General features: G+C 41.3%; 1 protein-coding gene across 4 annotated transcripts in view; it reads right to left on the bottom strand.

Moving 5' to 3' along the window:
* DBF4B (DBF4B-CDC7 kinase regulatory subunit) overlaps positions 1 to 15,471 on the bottom strand; it is a 175,315-nt gene that overhangs the window by 124,292 nt on the left and 35,552 nt on the right. For 3 of the 4 annotated variants that reach the window (XM_069237926.1, XM_069237930.1, XM_069237929.1), the window contains exons 2-3: positions 8,775 to 8,840; positions 4,234 to 4,394 (exon numbers count right to left, since the gene is read on the bottom strand). In XM_069237926.1, coding sequence (XP_069094027.1) covers positions 4,234 to 4,394; positions 8,775 to 8,814 — 201 coding nt within the window. In that variant the 5' untranslated portion in view covers positions 8,815 to 8,840. Of the gene's footprint in view, positions 1 to 4,233; positions 4,395 to 8,774; positions 8,893 to 15,471 lie in introns of all 4 variants that reach the window. The other variant, XM_069237927.1, reaches the window with a different exon arrangement.

The raw sequence follows: 15,471 nt of genomic DNA, 5'->3' as shown, positions 1-15,471 counted from the left end.
ATCACAGTCATCCATTTCTCAGACACTCTGGCCCATACCATAGGCCTGAGTCCAATCGAAGATGATTATGGATCATAAACCAATATTGTCTCCGGTCATTTCCATCCCTGCACTGCTCTTCTCGCCTGGATTTCAACAGTCTAATACAGGCAGTAAAAGAATAAAGATTAAAAGTTAAAGGGCTTAAAATAAGCTATGTCATAGTTAAAATTAATGGTGAAAGCAAAACATCATTTGAGAGTTTAACAGTATTACTAGAGCAATTAACTCTCATCGATGTTCGGAAACAAATTTTATATAAAATACGCCATAAGACCAGACCAACTCAAACAATTCATATATAATGATTTCAACACAGGTAAAAAACAAACAACCCCTGATGAATTAAACCAGCTAAATCAGGTCTAGATTGTAGGTTGTAAGGAAAAAAAGCCTACACAGGGAGGCAATACTATTAGATGATTTAACCTGAAGACTGGCAGTGAATGAAACCCACTTGATTTAAAAAAAAAAAAAAAAAAAAAAAAACACACCATTACGTGCTCCATATTTAGCTAATTCCTCAGCTACCTTGAAATAGCAGAAAACAAAATAGATGCAGCAAATTTCTTATCAGTGGAGGCACATATATTTCTAAGTGGTAGGCTACTCACTTTAAAGGCTATCTCAAAGGTTTTGATAGCTAGGGAAAATAATGTAGACCAGGGAGATGGGGGGGGGGGGGGGGGGGGTATCACCTTGTGTATTACAACAGTTCTGTGATCTCAAGATCACACTCTGCCAGTCATTCATTGCGCAGCCAGTCAGATTTTTGCATTCACTTAATAAAGTGAGTGATACGAGCAGGACTAAAACAGGTAAACTGACACTATTTCAGAAGCTTAAGATAAATAGGGATGTTAACCTTTATCAACGTCAAAAAGTAAATATTGAAACTGTAAGCTCTTTTGACAAAGGGGTTAGAAATAAATTAATATTTGACCACCCACCTTCCCCCGGTGGCCTTGTGCCCCTGTATTACCTAGGCCACTGGAGCACACTATCTGCTCTCTCTTCCTGATTGAACCATGTAACCATGCACTGCAGAACCGTTTAGTTGTTTTTGTTCAATGTATCATATATTCTGATTTGCACTGCTCTGTCCAGTTAACTCCCACTGCGCTGGAAGCCTTTCAACGCCCTCTTGTTGACCGCCTAGATGTTACCTTCCACCAATGGGTCACCCGATCTCTCTACATTGCTTCAGGGAGCTTTGGAGCACTATATCTGGGCAGATTGGACAACAAATGAATACCGCTGTGGGGTGATGTACTGATGGAAGGTGGTTGTTCGTACTGTGATGTGTTTAACCACACCAGTGTTCGCACTTCTGGGGTTCCTTGCTTTGCTATGTGGATGCCCGTGCTTAGTTAGAACTTGAGTGTTGAGCTTTCTGTATCCTTGATGGAGAGCACGGTTCAGCATCATCATCAGGGAAGGCGCCCTTCCTACACAACATGGGTGGAGCTGCCTCATCATCTGTATATTTTTCTGTATATGGTACTGTTATGTTTATTTTGTGATGAGGAGATAAAATTGGTAAAAAAAAATAAAAAAAAAAAAAAAAAGACCATGCACTCTTCAAGTCTGTAAATAGCGACAAACAAAATCATTTCTACAGCCAGGTGTATGTATGTATGTATGTATATATATATATATTTATTTATAATAATATCTCTCTTCAACCCAACTATAACGTCCCTGTAACCTTTGGTTTTTTTCCACCAGTGAATTGCTGTTTTTATTTTTTATTTTTTTATTTTTTTAAACACGTTAATATTCATGTCAGGTTGCGGTAATCCAAACATGGCCTTCGGATCCGAGAATCTGCGGATTAGCAAAAGAAGGAAAGAAAAAATAAATAAATAAAAAAGGGGCAATTTGTTTGCCCATGTGACCCTTCATTATTTCCTATGTGGTCAGGATATCTACATCCTGACCCCTTATGTTTTTTACACAGTTTTTATCCCACCCCCAGGTTATGCAAGAAACAAAATGGCTGCCACAACTTTTTTGTAAGGTTGCAGTCAGCCAATCAGGGATTTGCTTTTCCGCCGAATCCGCAAAGTATCCGCATACCTATGTATACAAATTTGGTTTTCATTTATTAACTAGTAAACTACTGAATGGATTTACACCAAGTCACAAAAGGTCGCTTTTTGGACCAAGAGCTAGCTTTCTGCCAAATTTGGTGTAAATCAGTCAAATGGTTTGGCCGCTATTCCTGTTCAAAATCCCTATGGAAATTAACATGGAGAACATAAGTTTTGGGCCCGGGCCCCACCCCACCCACCCACCCCTTTTTTGGCCCATGCTTGACGATCACCCAAAAACTTTCCGGACAACAGCTGACGTGAGCGTTGTATTTTTTATTTTTTTTTAAATTCCATGAAGCTTTGTCAACCAGTGCCAAAGAGACAGGCAAGTTTAAAAAAAAAAAAAAAAAGCCTCCTAAATATACCTACCTAGTAGCAACTGCCACTAGGAGATATATATATATATATATATATATATGTATATACATATACATATACATATACAGGGAGTGCAGAATTATTAGGCAAGTTGTATTTTTGAGGATTAATTTTATTATTGAACAACAACCATGTTCTCAATGAACCCAAAAAACTCATTAATATCAAAGCTGAATATTTTTGGAAGTAGTTTTTAGTTTGTTTTTAGTTTTAGCTATGTTAGGGGGATATCTGTGTGTGCAGGTGACTATTACTGTGCATAATTATTAGGCAACTTAACAAAAAAGAATATATACCCATTTCAATTATTTATTATTACCAGTGAAACCAATATAACATCTCAACATTCACAAATATACATTTCTGACATTCAAAAACAAAACAAAAACAAATCAGTGACCAATATAGCCACCTTTCTTTGCAAGGACACTCAAAAGCCTGCCATCCATGGATTCTGTCAGTGTTTTGATCTGTTCACCATCAACATTGCGTGCAGCAGCAACCACAGCCCCCCAGACACTGTTCAGAGAGGTGTACTGTTTTCCCTCCTTGTAAATCTCACATTTGATGATGGACCACAGGTTCTCAATGGGGTTCAGATCAGGTGAACAAGGAGGCCATGTCATTAGATTTCCTTCTTTTATACCCTTTCTTGCCAGCCACGCTGTGGAGTACTTGGACGCGTGTGATGGAGCATTGTCCTGCATGAAAATCATGTTTTTCTTGAAGGATGCAGACTTCTTCCTGTACCACTGCTTGAAGAAGGTGTCTTCCAGGAACTGGCAGTAGGACTGGGAGTTGAGCTTGACTCCATCCTCAACCCGAAAAGGCCCCACAAGCTCATCTTTGATGATACCAGCCCAAACCAGTACTCCACCTCCACCTTGCTGGCGTCTGAGTCGGACTGAAGCTCTCTGCCCTTTACCAATCCAGCCACGGGCCCATCCATCTGGCCCATCAAGACTCACTCTCATTTCATCAGTCCATAAAACCTTAGAAAAATCAGTCTTGAGATATTTCTTGGCCCAGTCTTGACGTTTCAGCTTGTGTGTCTTGTTCAGTGGTGGTCGTCTTTCAGCCTTTCTTACCTTGGCCATGTCTCTGAGTATTGCACACCTTGTGCTTTTGGGCACTCCAGTGATGTTGCAGCTCTGAAATATGGCCAAACTGGTGGCAAGTGGCATCGTGGCAGCTGCACGCTTGACTTTTCTCAGTTCATGGGCAGTTATTTTGCGCCTTGGTTTTTCCACACGCTTCTTGCGACCCTGTTGACTATTTTGAATGAAACGCTTGATTGTTCGATGATCACGCTTCAGAAGCTTTGCAATTTTAAGAGTGCTGCATCCCTCTGCAAGATATCTCACTATTTTTGACTTTTCTGAGCCTGTCAAGTCCTTCTTTTGACCCATTTTGCCAAAGGAAAGGAAGTTGCCTAATAATTATGCACACCTGATATAGGGTGTTGATGTCATTAGACCACACCCCTTCTCATTACAGAGATGCACATCACCTAATATGCTTAATTGGTAGTAGGCTTTCGAGCCTATACAGCTTGGAGTAAGACAACATGCATAAAGAGGATGATGTGGTCAAAATACTCATTTGCCTAATAATTCTGCACTCCCTGTACACACACAGTACACACAGAAACACACACAGTATAATTAACACTTTCACCCCAGGATGCAGCTGCTTTTCCTTAAAAGATTAACAGACTCACCCCACCCAATTTCCGGATGGTTCCGACAAGGATTTCAGAGCTCTTGTTTCGTGGCAAATCCAAGTAAAATGATTTCCCTGAGAAAGGTAAATTCTTTGATGAGACAGACAAATCCAAGGGTTGCTCTGAGGCAACTTTCATACTGAACCCCGCTCGGATACCTGTAAAAAAAAAAAAAAAAAAAAAAAAAAAAAAAAGGAAGAACAGTACATAACTACTTTGAATTTTTCCAAACAATACAGACCGAAACACTAGAAGACAGTTATTCAGCTGGTTTAACCTATAAAACAAGCATCAGCAAAGTCAATGGGTCTCGTCTATGAGATTAGAGCTATTTCCTTTCTCAGTGTTTAGCCATGTTGTATAGAATCACTGCAGCTGCAAGGAGAAAGTTAAAAAAAAGAAAGAAAATATTTTTTTTTTAAAGCACAAAAAATAGCAAAAGCTCGCCGCACCATAGTGTGTTTTTTATTGGTAGCCACAGGGAGGGAGGGGGTTGGGCAATTCACAACAGAAAATGTGGGGAGTTGGAGGGGAGCCCTAAGACACACCAAGAGTGGTCTGTGTCACACCACTTTTTTTTGTTATGGTATAAGCAACAACATGGATGAGGAAAGGACAGTGGGGCAAAACACGAAGCGGATGGAAGTCTATGGCAACTGACCAAAAAGAAGCAAACAAATGAGTGACAATGAAGACAACCAATGGTAAGCAACAGGCAGCCTGTAAGCCCACTGTTACAAAAAACAAAAGGTCTTGAAGACAAAGCTCATGCAATGTTTAAGCAAAATCAAAGACGGGTGGCCCATTACACCAATAATAAACTGCAAACAGACTTTGGTGAGCGGATAACACTTGAAATTCTTATATGCCTTGAGCTTAAGACAACCAAGCAGTTTAAGGCCACATCATCTTAGAAATACTACCAGCTTTAACAAGCACTGGCAAAGCCAATAGGTCTCACTTTTGGTTGTTATTAGCTTTGTTAATGGTATTAAATTATGCTGCACAGCCTCCCTGATGCTGTGCAGCATGGCTAAAGAAAAAAGGCCATGTACAACTACAAAATTACTTGAGCGTTTTTTTTTCTTATGGTGGGAGGATTTAACAAAGGGGTTGGGTCACAAAAGCAACCAGGAGGGTTGGTAGGAGAAGCAATGAGTGAGAGTAGTGGATGGACGGGGGGGTGGGGGTTCAAGTAAGACAGAAGGTGGGAGTCTGAAGGAAAAGCAACAGGCAAGAGAGAAGGAGGGTGGGAGGCAACAGGGACGATGGGGCTGAGGAGGACAAGCAATGAGTGAGTAATGTTGAGGGATTAGGGAAGAAATACAAGTGAGAAAGCAACAGAGAGGAAGTACACAAGAGCAGGTACAGAAGAGCAAGCACAATATGGAGTGCGTGGGGAGAAGTGCACGTCCAACAGAGAGGAACACACAGTCAAGGGTTAGAGAAGCACATGAGAGAAAACGCTACAAAAACACATGCACTCTAATGGATTGCTTAACACAAAAGAAAAAAGTTAAGCTTGAAAAGCAAGCAGTAGAAGCACTGAAGCCAGCTAATCAAACAAGATAACAGAGGGGCTATGCTCCATGGGAGGGACAAACTCAAGACTGACAAGTTGGATACTAATCAGCAACAGGCAAATTAAAATGACAGGAAAGCCAGCAAATGGGCAAAAACCAAGCACCTGTATGTTCCTGGTAAGCCCACAATATTTCTTGCAACAGACAGCACAACTGATGTCTAGTCAGCTAGACCAAATTAAATAAGGTCAAAATAAAAAAAAAATGCAACCTTGCTGCAGTGGAGAGCTCCTAATAATTCACAGAGATAGTAGCTGACATGCATCCATAACTATTTTGTGTGTTGAGGTGTAACACTAGGACATGTGGCTAGGGTTAAATTACAATACTGATTTTAATATCTGTATTGGTGAAAGTAAGGAACATACAGATAAAGGTATTGGTCTGGAAACAGTTTACACTTTGTCTGCATTACCCTTGTTCTCATCATCCCACCGCTACCCTCTCAAGCCATTTGCTGGTACGGTCATCCATTCAGTATTCTTCCAGTGAAGAAATAATTCACGCTACTACTAAAAATGCACTGCTCAATTTCAGGGCAATCTCTAGAAGTAGTCTCCCCCCTCTGAAGAAAACCTTAGCCTTCCATATAATGTTTATTCTTGCACTTTGTCACAACTTCAAGAGAATACCCAAAGGATAATGGAATCAGAAACATTAATGCTCCCACACCCTCCCCTTCACAAATAATGTGCAATATTTAGTGTTTTTTGACCATCTGAATTCAAAAACATATCAAGGAAGAATCTAAATTAACAAGCGATGATAGCACTACAGTGCTAAGGAAGGTAACATATGGCTTGAAATGTTGAGACGTCTGTGGCCAAGATGCCAAAATACTCATGAAATGTATTATTGCGTGAAAGCCTGCAACTACCAAATTAATCATTACAAAAAAACTTAGGCTAAAAAGAAAAGACAACACTATATCATAATAATATCAGTTACATTTAGCAGTAAAACTGGCAAGCTTTTCATGGTCCTCTGCTTATAGTCTTGCTGCCACAATACAAACCAGTGACTTCGTCCCACAGACAGCAACATCTGTCAAGGGCAATGGGTGCCTTTGACCTAATTCGAAATTAAACATTTGGAACCCAGGAAGGCCACAAATTGTGTACCTTAACCCCTCGGGTGCCGTGGACAAGGTGGTCTCGCCTTCGGCCACAATCGCAATGTGCTGAGGACGAGGCTAGCTAGTCCTGCACCAGGCTCACGGGGAGCAGTAACGCTCCCGTCATGAGCATAACATGTGTTTTGGAAGCATTTCCTTTCAAGGGCACTACACCTACTCACACAAGTGAGGTACCATTTTTATAGGGAGACTTGGGGGGAAATGCTGGGTGGAAGGAAATTCGTGGATCCTCTCAGATTTCAGAACTTTCTATCACCGAAATGTGAGGGAAACGTTTCTTTTTTTTTTGCCAAATTGAGGTTTGCAAAGGATTTTGGATAACAGATCCTGGTGAGAGCCCCACAAGTCACCCATCCTGGATTCCCCTAGGTGTCCAGTTTAAAATAATGCACAGGTTTGGTAGATTTCCCTAGGTGCCGGCTGAGCTAGAGGCCAAAAGCCACAGCTAGGCACTTTCCAAAAAACACGTCAGATTTCAATGTAAAAATGTGATGTGCCCATGTTGCGTTTCCTGTTGTGGGCATTAGGCCTATCCACGAAAGTGAGGTACCATTTTTATCGGGAGACTTTGAGGAACACAGAATAGCAAAACAAGTGTTATTGCCCCTTTTCTTCCTCTACATTTTTTCCTTCCAAATGTAAGAGTGTAAAAAAAAAAATATATATATATAATTAAAAAAAAAAATTAAAAAAAAGAGAGACATCTATGCCCTGTAATTCAGATGCTAGTATGGGCACCCCGGAATTCAGAGATGTGCAAATAACCACTGCTTCTCAACACCTTATCTTGTGCCCATTTTGGAAACACAAAGGCTTCCTTGATACCTATTTTTCAGTGTTTATATTTCACCAAATGAATTGCTGTATACTGGTATACAGTGAAAACCCACTTCAAGGTGCAACTCATTTATTGTCTCTAGGTACCTAGGGTTCTTGATGAACCTACAAGCCCTATACTTCCCGCCAACCAGAAGATTCCAGCAGATGTAACATATTACTTTTGAAAAATCTGACATCGCAGGAAAAAGTTGTAGTAAAACATGGAGAAAAATTGCCTTTTTCACCTCAATTTCAATTGTTTTTTTTATTTCAGTGGTTATTTTCTGTAGGAAAACCTTGTAGGATCTACACAAATGACCCATTTCTGAATTCAGAATTCTGCCTACTTTAAGGAAAGGTTTAGCTTGATGGGATCCAGCATTGGTTTCACCCCCACTTCTGTCTCTAACTGGAATGAGGCTAAAAGGATTAAAAAACAAAACATAGTAAAAATGTGGTATGTCTCAGTAAAATGCCAAAATTGTGTTGAAAAATGTGATTTTCTGATTCAAGTCTGCCGGTTCCTGAAAGCTAGGAAGATGGCGATTTTAGCACCGCAAACCTGTTCATGCCATTTTCAGGGGGAAAAAAAACACAAGCCTTCTTCTGCAGCCGCCCCCACCTACTTTTTTTTAAATTTATTTTTTTAAGACATTTTTGTTTTATTTTGGCTAATTTCTTGGCGTCCTCCAGGGGAACCGACAAACTCTGTGTGCCTCTAGAATCCCTAGGATGTTGGGAAAAAAGATGCAAATTTGGCGCGGGTAGCTTATGTGGACAAAAAGATATGAGGTCCTATGCGCGAAACTGTCCCAAATAGCCAAAAAAAAGGTCTGGCACCTGAGGGGAAAAAGGCCTGGCAGCGAAGTGGTTAAAGCTTCCAATTATAAGCATTTTGATATTTAAAAAAAAAAAAAAACAATCACAAGAAATTCTTTACATTCAATACATTTCGGAGGAGAAGCAGTGAATACGTTAAGACTAAGCCAACGTCCATTTACCTTTTTCCAACTGCCCCAGTTTTGCAACCTGCGTGTTCATTGCTTCACCGTCCAGGATTTTCAACCCTCCAAAAGAAAATACATTCAGTATTATCTACTGTGTCTATTGACATCTTTACTGTAAAAGAGAAGACTTCAGGTCAGATTCACCGTATACATGACACATACAAACAGTAGCGTTTTCAATAACATCTCAGTAATTATGATTTGCATGCAGAAACTTGGTACTTTGTGTAAAAAGTTTTTTTTTTTTAAATGTTTTTACATGAAATTAAATTATCTGGGGAATCAACAAAAAAAATAACAACAACTCAACGTATTTACTCCAAATGTAGCACAAAAAAAAAAAAACTTCACTTCGAATGTGTGCGTGGTGTAGATACGTTCGGATGTTTTTTTTTCAGATATTTGTATTTGAAAAAGATGGGCTTGAAAAGGTTAACAGCATCTCTAGTCGGCTGTATTCACAAATATCACATTTGCAAGTTCTGTCAGTCATGAGTTTTTCACCAGATGTTATGGGCTTATCAAAGAGTTGCATTTTCTTGCCCATTCAGAAAGGCACAACTTTGGCCAAATGTGTGAATGCTGTGCTATGGGAAAGAAATCCAGAGAGTAGGGGTGACAAGATGGTGGGTTCCAAGCATGAGAGGGTATCCGAGCTAAACAGAGGAACAGAAAAAGAATATTAAAAATGTAGGGGAAAACATAGTTAAAAAACACATGCATATGACACTAAACATCAGGCCCTGCTTTCAATGTTGTCCACAACAGAAGATTAAAGTACAGAGGGCCATTGCCAGGCATGGTTTCAACTCCCACTCTACAAGCTTGGCCATGTGCGATGAGGGTGTTTCAGTAGCTAAATCACGAACGATCCCCTTAAAAAAAAAATTTTTTTAAAAAAAAAACACACCTCAGAATTTTTTGGGAAAACATTAAAAAATAAAGTGGTTCAGGTAATAAAAATACTACCATTCATATAGGAAAAAAGTAAAATGCACTGGAAAAACCACATTTGAAATGATGTAATTGTACAAAAGCAAAACTTAAAAATCCCTGAAATTAGCTAGTTCTGATCGGTTGCACAAATGATAATTCTCACCATTGCTATGAAAACTAACTTATCTGCACGTGGAGTGTCTGGACTCTCAATATTAATACCAATAAACATTAACCTATAGCCAAACTAAGAAAATTCTGTATTCATAGTCATGTTGTTAAGAATGGCAATGGTAAAGTCATATTTGCAATATCATGAATGCTATTTGAGATGATATTTGACACATGCACAAGTCACAAGCAGTCAATTTTGGGAGTGAGTTATGGATTTCAAAACCGGAGCGTGAGTTAGTTTGTTTAGCAGACCATAACAGCCAAATTACAGGAATCTCAGTGCAACAAGGAGACCGTTGGATATCCTGGCATTTGTCTTCTTCAGACTGGCAATTAAAATAAACGGAGGAGTAAGATCAGCACATATTGCAGAACAGCTTCAGAACCCTGCAAGTTTGCAGTAATTAATTTTGTCAGAGTCAATGATTAAATATTGTGAGTTATTTGTCAAAAATCGTTAGGAGAAGGCATGGTCCCCAAAAGCTGGAAGGAAGAGACAGTAATTCCCCTATCAAAACATATAAAAGATCCAATTTAGTTGAATTGGTGAACTATTGCCTATTCTCGCTTCTTCAGTTTGCCACTAAAATCTTAGAAAGACTTACTACGACTCAACTTAGCTAAGTTCTAGACCATGACTGGCAGAGTTTAGGTTAAGAAGTGGAAAATAATCAGTGTTAACAGCTGCCATGGATTAAAGGACAGTCAGCTTTCATGGTGCTGTTGGACTTGTCAGCTGCATTTGCCCTGTACCAGTTGCACAAGGTGGGGGGGGTAGGAGGCAGTGTCTTGAAATGTCTTTCTTCTTTTCCGCAGGACAGCATTCGAATTGTTAAGCAATAATACATGCAGGGTCCCACAGTGCTCTTCTTGAAGACGTATTTTATTTAATTTTTTGGTTAGACTATTCACCATACCAATAGGTTATTTCGGTCCTGAAAGTTAGTGTTAAGCTGATGACACTCAGCTATCTGTTGAGTGTAAGGCAAGCTAGAGGTGGCCAGAATCCATTTAAAGAGTGATTTAGTGGAATTGCAGACAGAATAATGCAGAATGAGCTTCAATTAAAACGTTGTTAAAATGGCGAATCTAGCAGTAAGTGGTAACTTGGATGTTTAGCTCAATTGTTGGAGAGTCAATATTATAACCTTCCGCCCACTAATTTCCTGCATAGTGGCATTCCTCATCTACCCGAAAAGTCAACATACAGAGACTTCTTAAAGTGCTACTGACTACTCATACGCAAAATAAATTGGTTTAAATGCTTATGCGTGGCACCAAGGTCCGTCTACATTATGGGTCCCTCATTTCTTCATACTCCATTCCAAAACCATGTTTCAACTATGCAATGGAGATCATCCCAAGCTCATCTAAAAATTCCTACAATTCAAAAAGAGCAGCTATTTTGGGTAAGATTGCTGGCAAATAGCTTTCTTATTCAGTACATGATGAGAGCAGCTGAAATGTTCACATTACTCCAGCCTTAAAATCACTTAACTGGCTTCATATGGAGACTAGGCAGGTATTCCAGGTGGCCTGCATGGTCCATAAAATAACTAGTTACGGAAAACCGAACCTTTTCTTTTTTTTTTACCATGAACACTCATCTTGGGGAAACAGACCCCATAAAGCTTCAACACTCTGATTTTGAATCACCCTTCTTTTTCAAAAGAAAACAAAATTGGAAGAAAACTTCTAAGCAATCTTTCTCAGGGAGTGTGTCATGATCTGGAACTCCACTCTTTCGCTATTAGGAAACACCCATTCTTCAAGCAACTCAAATGAGAACTGAAACGACTGCTGCATCAATGTCAGTTCGCCTGGTTGCCTGCACCCTTATAACACTCATTACTGAGTCTCCAAAGGTACTGGCTATGATAGTAATACTTTAAGTGTTTACCGTAACCATTTTTTGTCCATTTTAAAACGCACGTGTATTGTGTTTTCCAGTAATTGTGTACGTTAAGTACCATATCGATGTTCTTCTAACATTACTGTCCATGAAATGTGTTCCATTGTAAAGCGTTTGTGCCCGTTTATGTTTATATTCCACGGAATGGGTGGAGGGAGGTCAGCTTACTGAAAAAAAAGAGATTTTAGGGCCTGGCTAAATGAGGCCGAGTGCAATAGGATGTTACATCTCTCAGTAGTACGTAAAACTTAGGGTCATTAGGGAAAAACTAAACGCAAGCAACTGCTGTTAGAGTTTTGGAAAATAATACATTTCTGTCCTAGCTTTCAAACGTTCCCCATCACGATATTTCATGCAGCATTTCACACTTTATTAATCACCTGTACAGTCTGAACTCTCAAGCCCACGCCTGGTTATCTAAGGCAATTGGAAACAATTAACTTGTACGTGTGTGCACGTACTAAGCTTGGGCTGCCGGGAAAAGATCACAAGTCAGCTTGTAACCTATCTAAAAAGGAAGGTTCCCATGCTCGAAACAGACACCCCAGAGTCACTGATTCAAGACTGGTCAGTCTTATCAACAGAGCTCTACGAGAAAGTGAAAAGGGAAACAGTGGAAAGAAAACATGCATAATTGACATCTCTGCTCTCAACACCACGTTCTGCACACTGAGGAGACAGCTAAGAAATAAATCTCACTAACTAGAGAAACTGCTCAGAGGGAAACAAAAAGCCCCCAATACCCATCCCCCCCACCCAAAACTATAAAACCGAACTCCAACCTCAAAACCAACAGGATTTGGTATAATCCAAGGCCATCTTTTCGAAAGGACTGAGGCTTCTGTAGGTTGATGCAATGCAGAACTCTGCCTAGGTCTACCCTAACATTCTGAGACCAACGTTCAAACTCAAAGGATTACATATAGTTTAAGTTCAGTACCAGCAAAAGGCAAATGCTTTAGATAGCCAAGTCTACTGGACAGGAACAAATGTGAAATGCGCTTCTAAAGGCAACAGCAGCAAGCAGCATTTTGCATGATGCACCCACATGTGAATGCGTCTATTTAATAAATATTTTTTGTATACTCATGGCTGTCGTGTTAAACAATTATTGAAATTAAATGTTTTCTGTCGAAATACGTAACTAAATGAACCTATATGGGCAACAGAGCGCTTCATTCTAGGAAAAACAATAAGTTACACTAGAAAGAATAAAAATAACTCACTCAAAACAATGAGCAAGAAACAGACCTTTTAAAACCAAAGATAAGGAAAATAAGCTTCAGAAATGCTTTAACAGGCTGCTCAAGAAAATGAAGCAACAAGAACAGTTAAGAATCGAGATATTTAGCTAAGCAGTAATTACATTACTTTGATAAAGATACTACATACACACACTGGCCGAATTCGGACAATTATGGACTTGTAGGCTGTAGGAAGTTGGCTCTGTATGCACTATTTCACAGTAAGGAATAGTACGCAAAGAGTCCAAGGGTTCCCCTTAGAGGTAAGATAGTGGCAAAAAAGAGATAATACTAATGCTCTATTTTGTGGTAGTGTGGTCGAGCAGTAGGCTTATCAAAGGAGTAGTGTTAAGCATTTGTTGTACACACACAAGCAATAAATGAGGAACACACACTCAAAAAGACAATTCCAGGCCAATAGGTTTTTGTATAGAAAAATATATTTCTTAGTTTATTTTAAGAACCACAGGTTCAAATTTTACATGTAATACTTCAAATGAAAGATATTACAGGTAAGTACTTTAGGAACTTTGAATAATCACAATAGCATATATACTTTTCAAATAAATCACATACAGCTATTTTAAAACTAGACACTTAGTGCAATTTTCACAGTTCCTAGGGGGAGTAAGAGTTTGTTAGTTCTTGCAGGTAAGTAAACCACCTACGGGGTTCAAGTTTGGGTCCAAGGTAGCCCACCGTTGGGGGTTCAGAGCAACCCCAAAGTTACCACACCAGCAGCTCAGGGCCGGTCAGGTGCAGAGTTCAAAGTGGTGCACAAAACACATAGGCTTCAATGGAGAAGGGGGTGCCCCGGTTCCAGTCTGCCAGCAGGTAAGTACCCGCGTCTTCGGAGGGCAGACCAGGGGGGTTTTGTAGGGCACGGGGGGGGGGGGACACACAAGTTAGCACAAAGTACACCCTCAGCAGCACGGGGCGGCCGGGTGCAGTGTCCAATGGAAATCAATGGGAGACCAAGGGGTCTCTTCAGCGATGCAGGCAGGCAAGGGGGGGGGGCTCCTCGGGGTAGCCACCACCTGGGCAAGGGAGAGGGCCTCCTGGGGGTCACTCCTGCACTGGAGTTCCGATCTTTCAGTTCCTGGGGGCTGCGGGTGCAGAGTCTTTACAAGGCGTCGGGATCTGGGAGTCAGGCAGTCGGGGGGGAGCCTCAGGATTCCCTATGCAGGCGTCACTGTGGGGGCTCGGGGGGGGGGGGGGGGGGGGGGGAACTCTGGTTACTCACAGTCTCGGAGTCGCCGGGGAGTCCTCCCTGAAGTGTTGTTTCTCCACAAGTCGAGCCGGGGGCATCGGGTGCAGAGTAGCAAGTCTCACGCTTCCGGCGGGAAATGCAGTTGTCTTGAAGTTGCTTCTTTGGAAACGAAGTTGCTTCTTTGGAAACAAAGTTGCAGTCTTGGATGAACAGGGCCGCTGTCCTTGGGAGTTTCTTGGTCCTTCTAGAGCAGGGCAGTCCTCTGAGGATTCAGAGGTCACTGGTCCTGGGGAAAGCGTCGCTGGAGCAGTGTCTTTTTGAAGTGGGGAGACAGGCCGGTAGAGCTGGGGCCAAAGCAGTTGGTGTCTCCGTCTTCTCTGCAGGGTTTTTCAGCTTAGCAGTCCTCTTCTTAAGTTGCAGGAATCTGAGTTCCTAGGTTCAGGGGAGCCTCTAAATACAGAATTTAGGGGTGTGTTTAGGTCAGGGAGGGCAGTAGCCATATATAGAGTAGACGTATTGCCCGCAACTCTAACAGATTTGTATGAAACATCTGTTCCACTAGAGACCAATGACCTTTGACCTCCAGGACCCCCCCCAGATGAGCTTCCCCCACCCTAGAGTGGAAGCATCCGTTATTACTGTGGTCACCAGCGGAGGTTGTGAAAACGGTCTTCCTTGAGAAAGATTGCCGTCCGCAATCCACCATCTTAGATCTGCCGCAGCGTCCCTGGAGATCTTTACCGATCCCTCGAGATCCCCTTTGTGTTGAGACCACTGCTTCCGGAGGCACCACTGAAGAGCCCTCATGTGCCAGCGAGCGTGAGTGACCAACAGAATGCAAGAAGTGAACAGACCGAGCAGACGCAGGACCTTGAGGACTGGAATGACCGCTCCACTTTGAAACATTGGAACCAACGCCTGAATGTCCTGAATCAGCTGAGGCGGAGGAAAGACGCGATTCAAATGTTGTATCCAGTACTGCCCCTATGAACAGGAGGCGCTGAGAGGGCTCTAGGTGAAATTTGAGCACATTTACGGAAAAGCCCAGGTCGAACAACAACTTTGTTGTCGACTGTAGGTGACGCAGCACGAGCTCCGGAGACTTGGCTTTAATCAACCAGTCGTCCAGGTAAGGAAATACCGCTATCCCCTTCCTTCTGAGCTCTGCCGCAACCACCGCCATCACCTTTGTGAAGACTCGAGGTGCTGAAGTAA

This window comes from Pleurodeles waltl, chromosome 6 (assembly GCF_031143425.1).
Source record: "Pleurodeles waltl isolate 20211129_DDA chromosome 6, aPleWal1.hap1.20221129, whole genome shotgun sequence".
Lineage (NCBI taxonomy): Eukaryota > Metazoa > Chordata > Amphibia > Caudata > Salamandridae > Pleurodeles > Pleurodeles waltl.
This window is presented reverse-complemented; position numbering and strand designations above follow the sequence as displayed.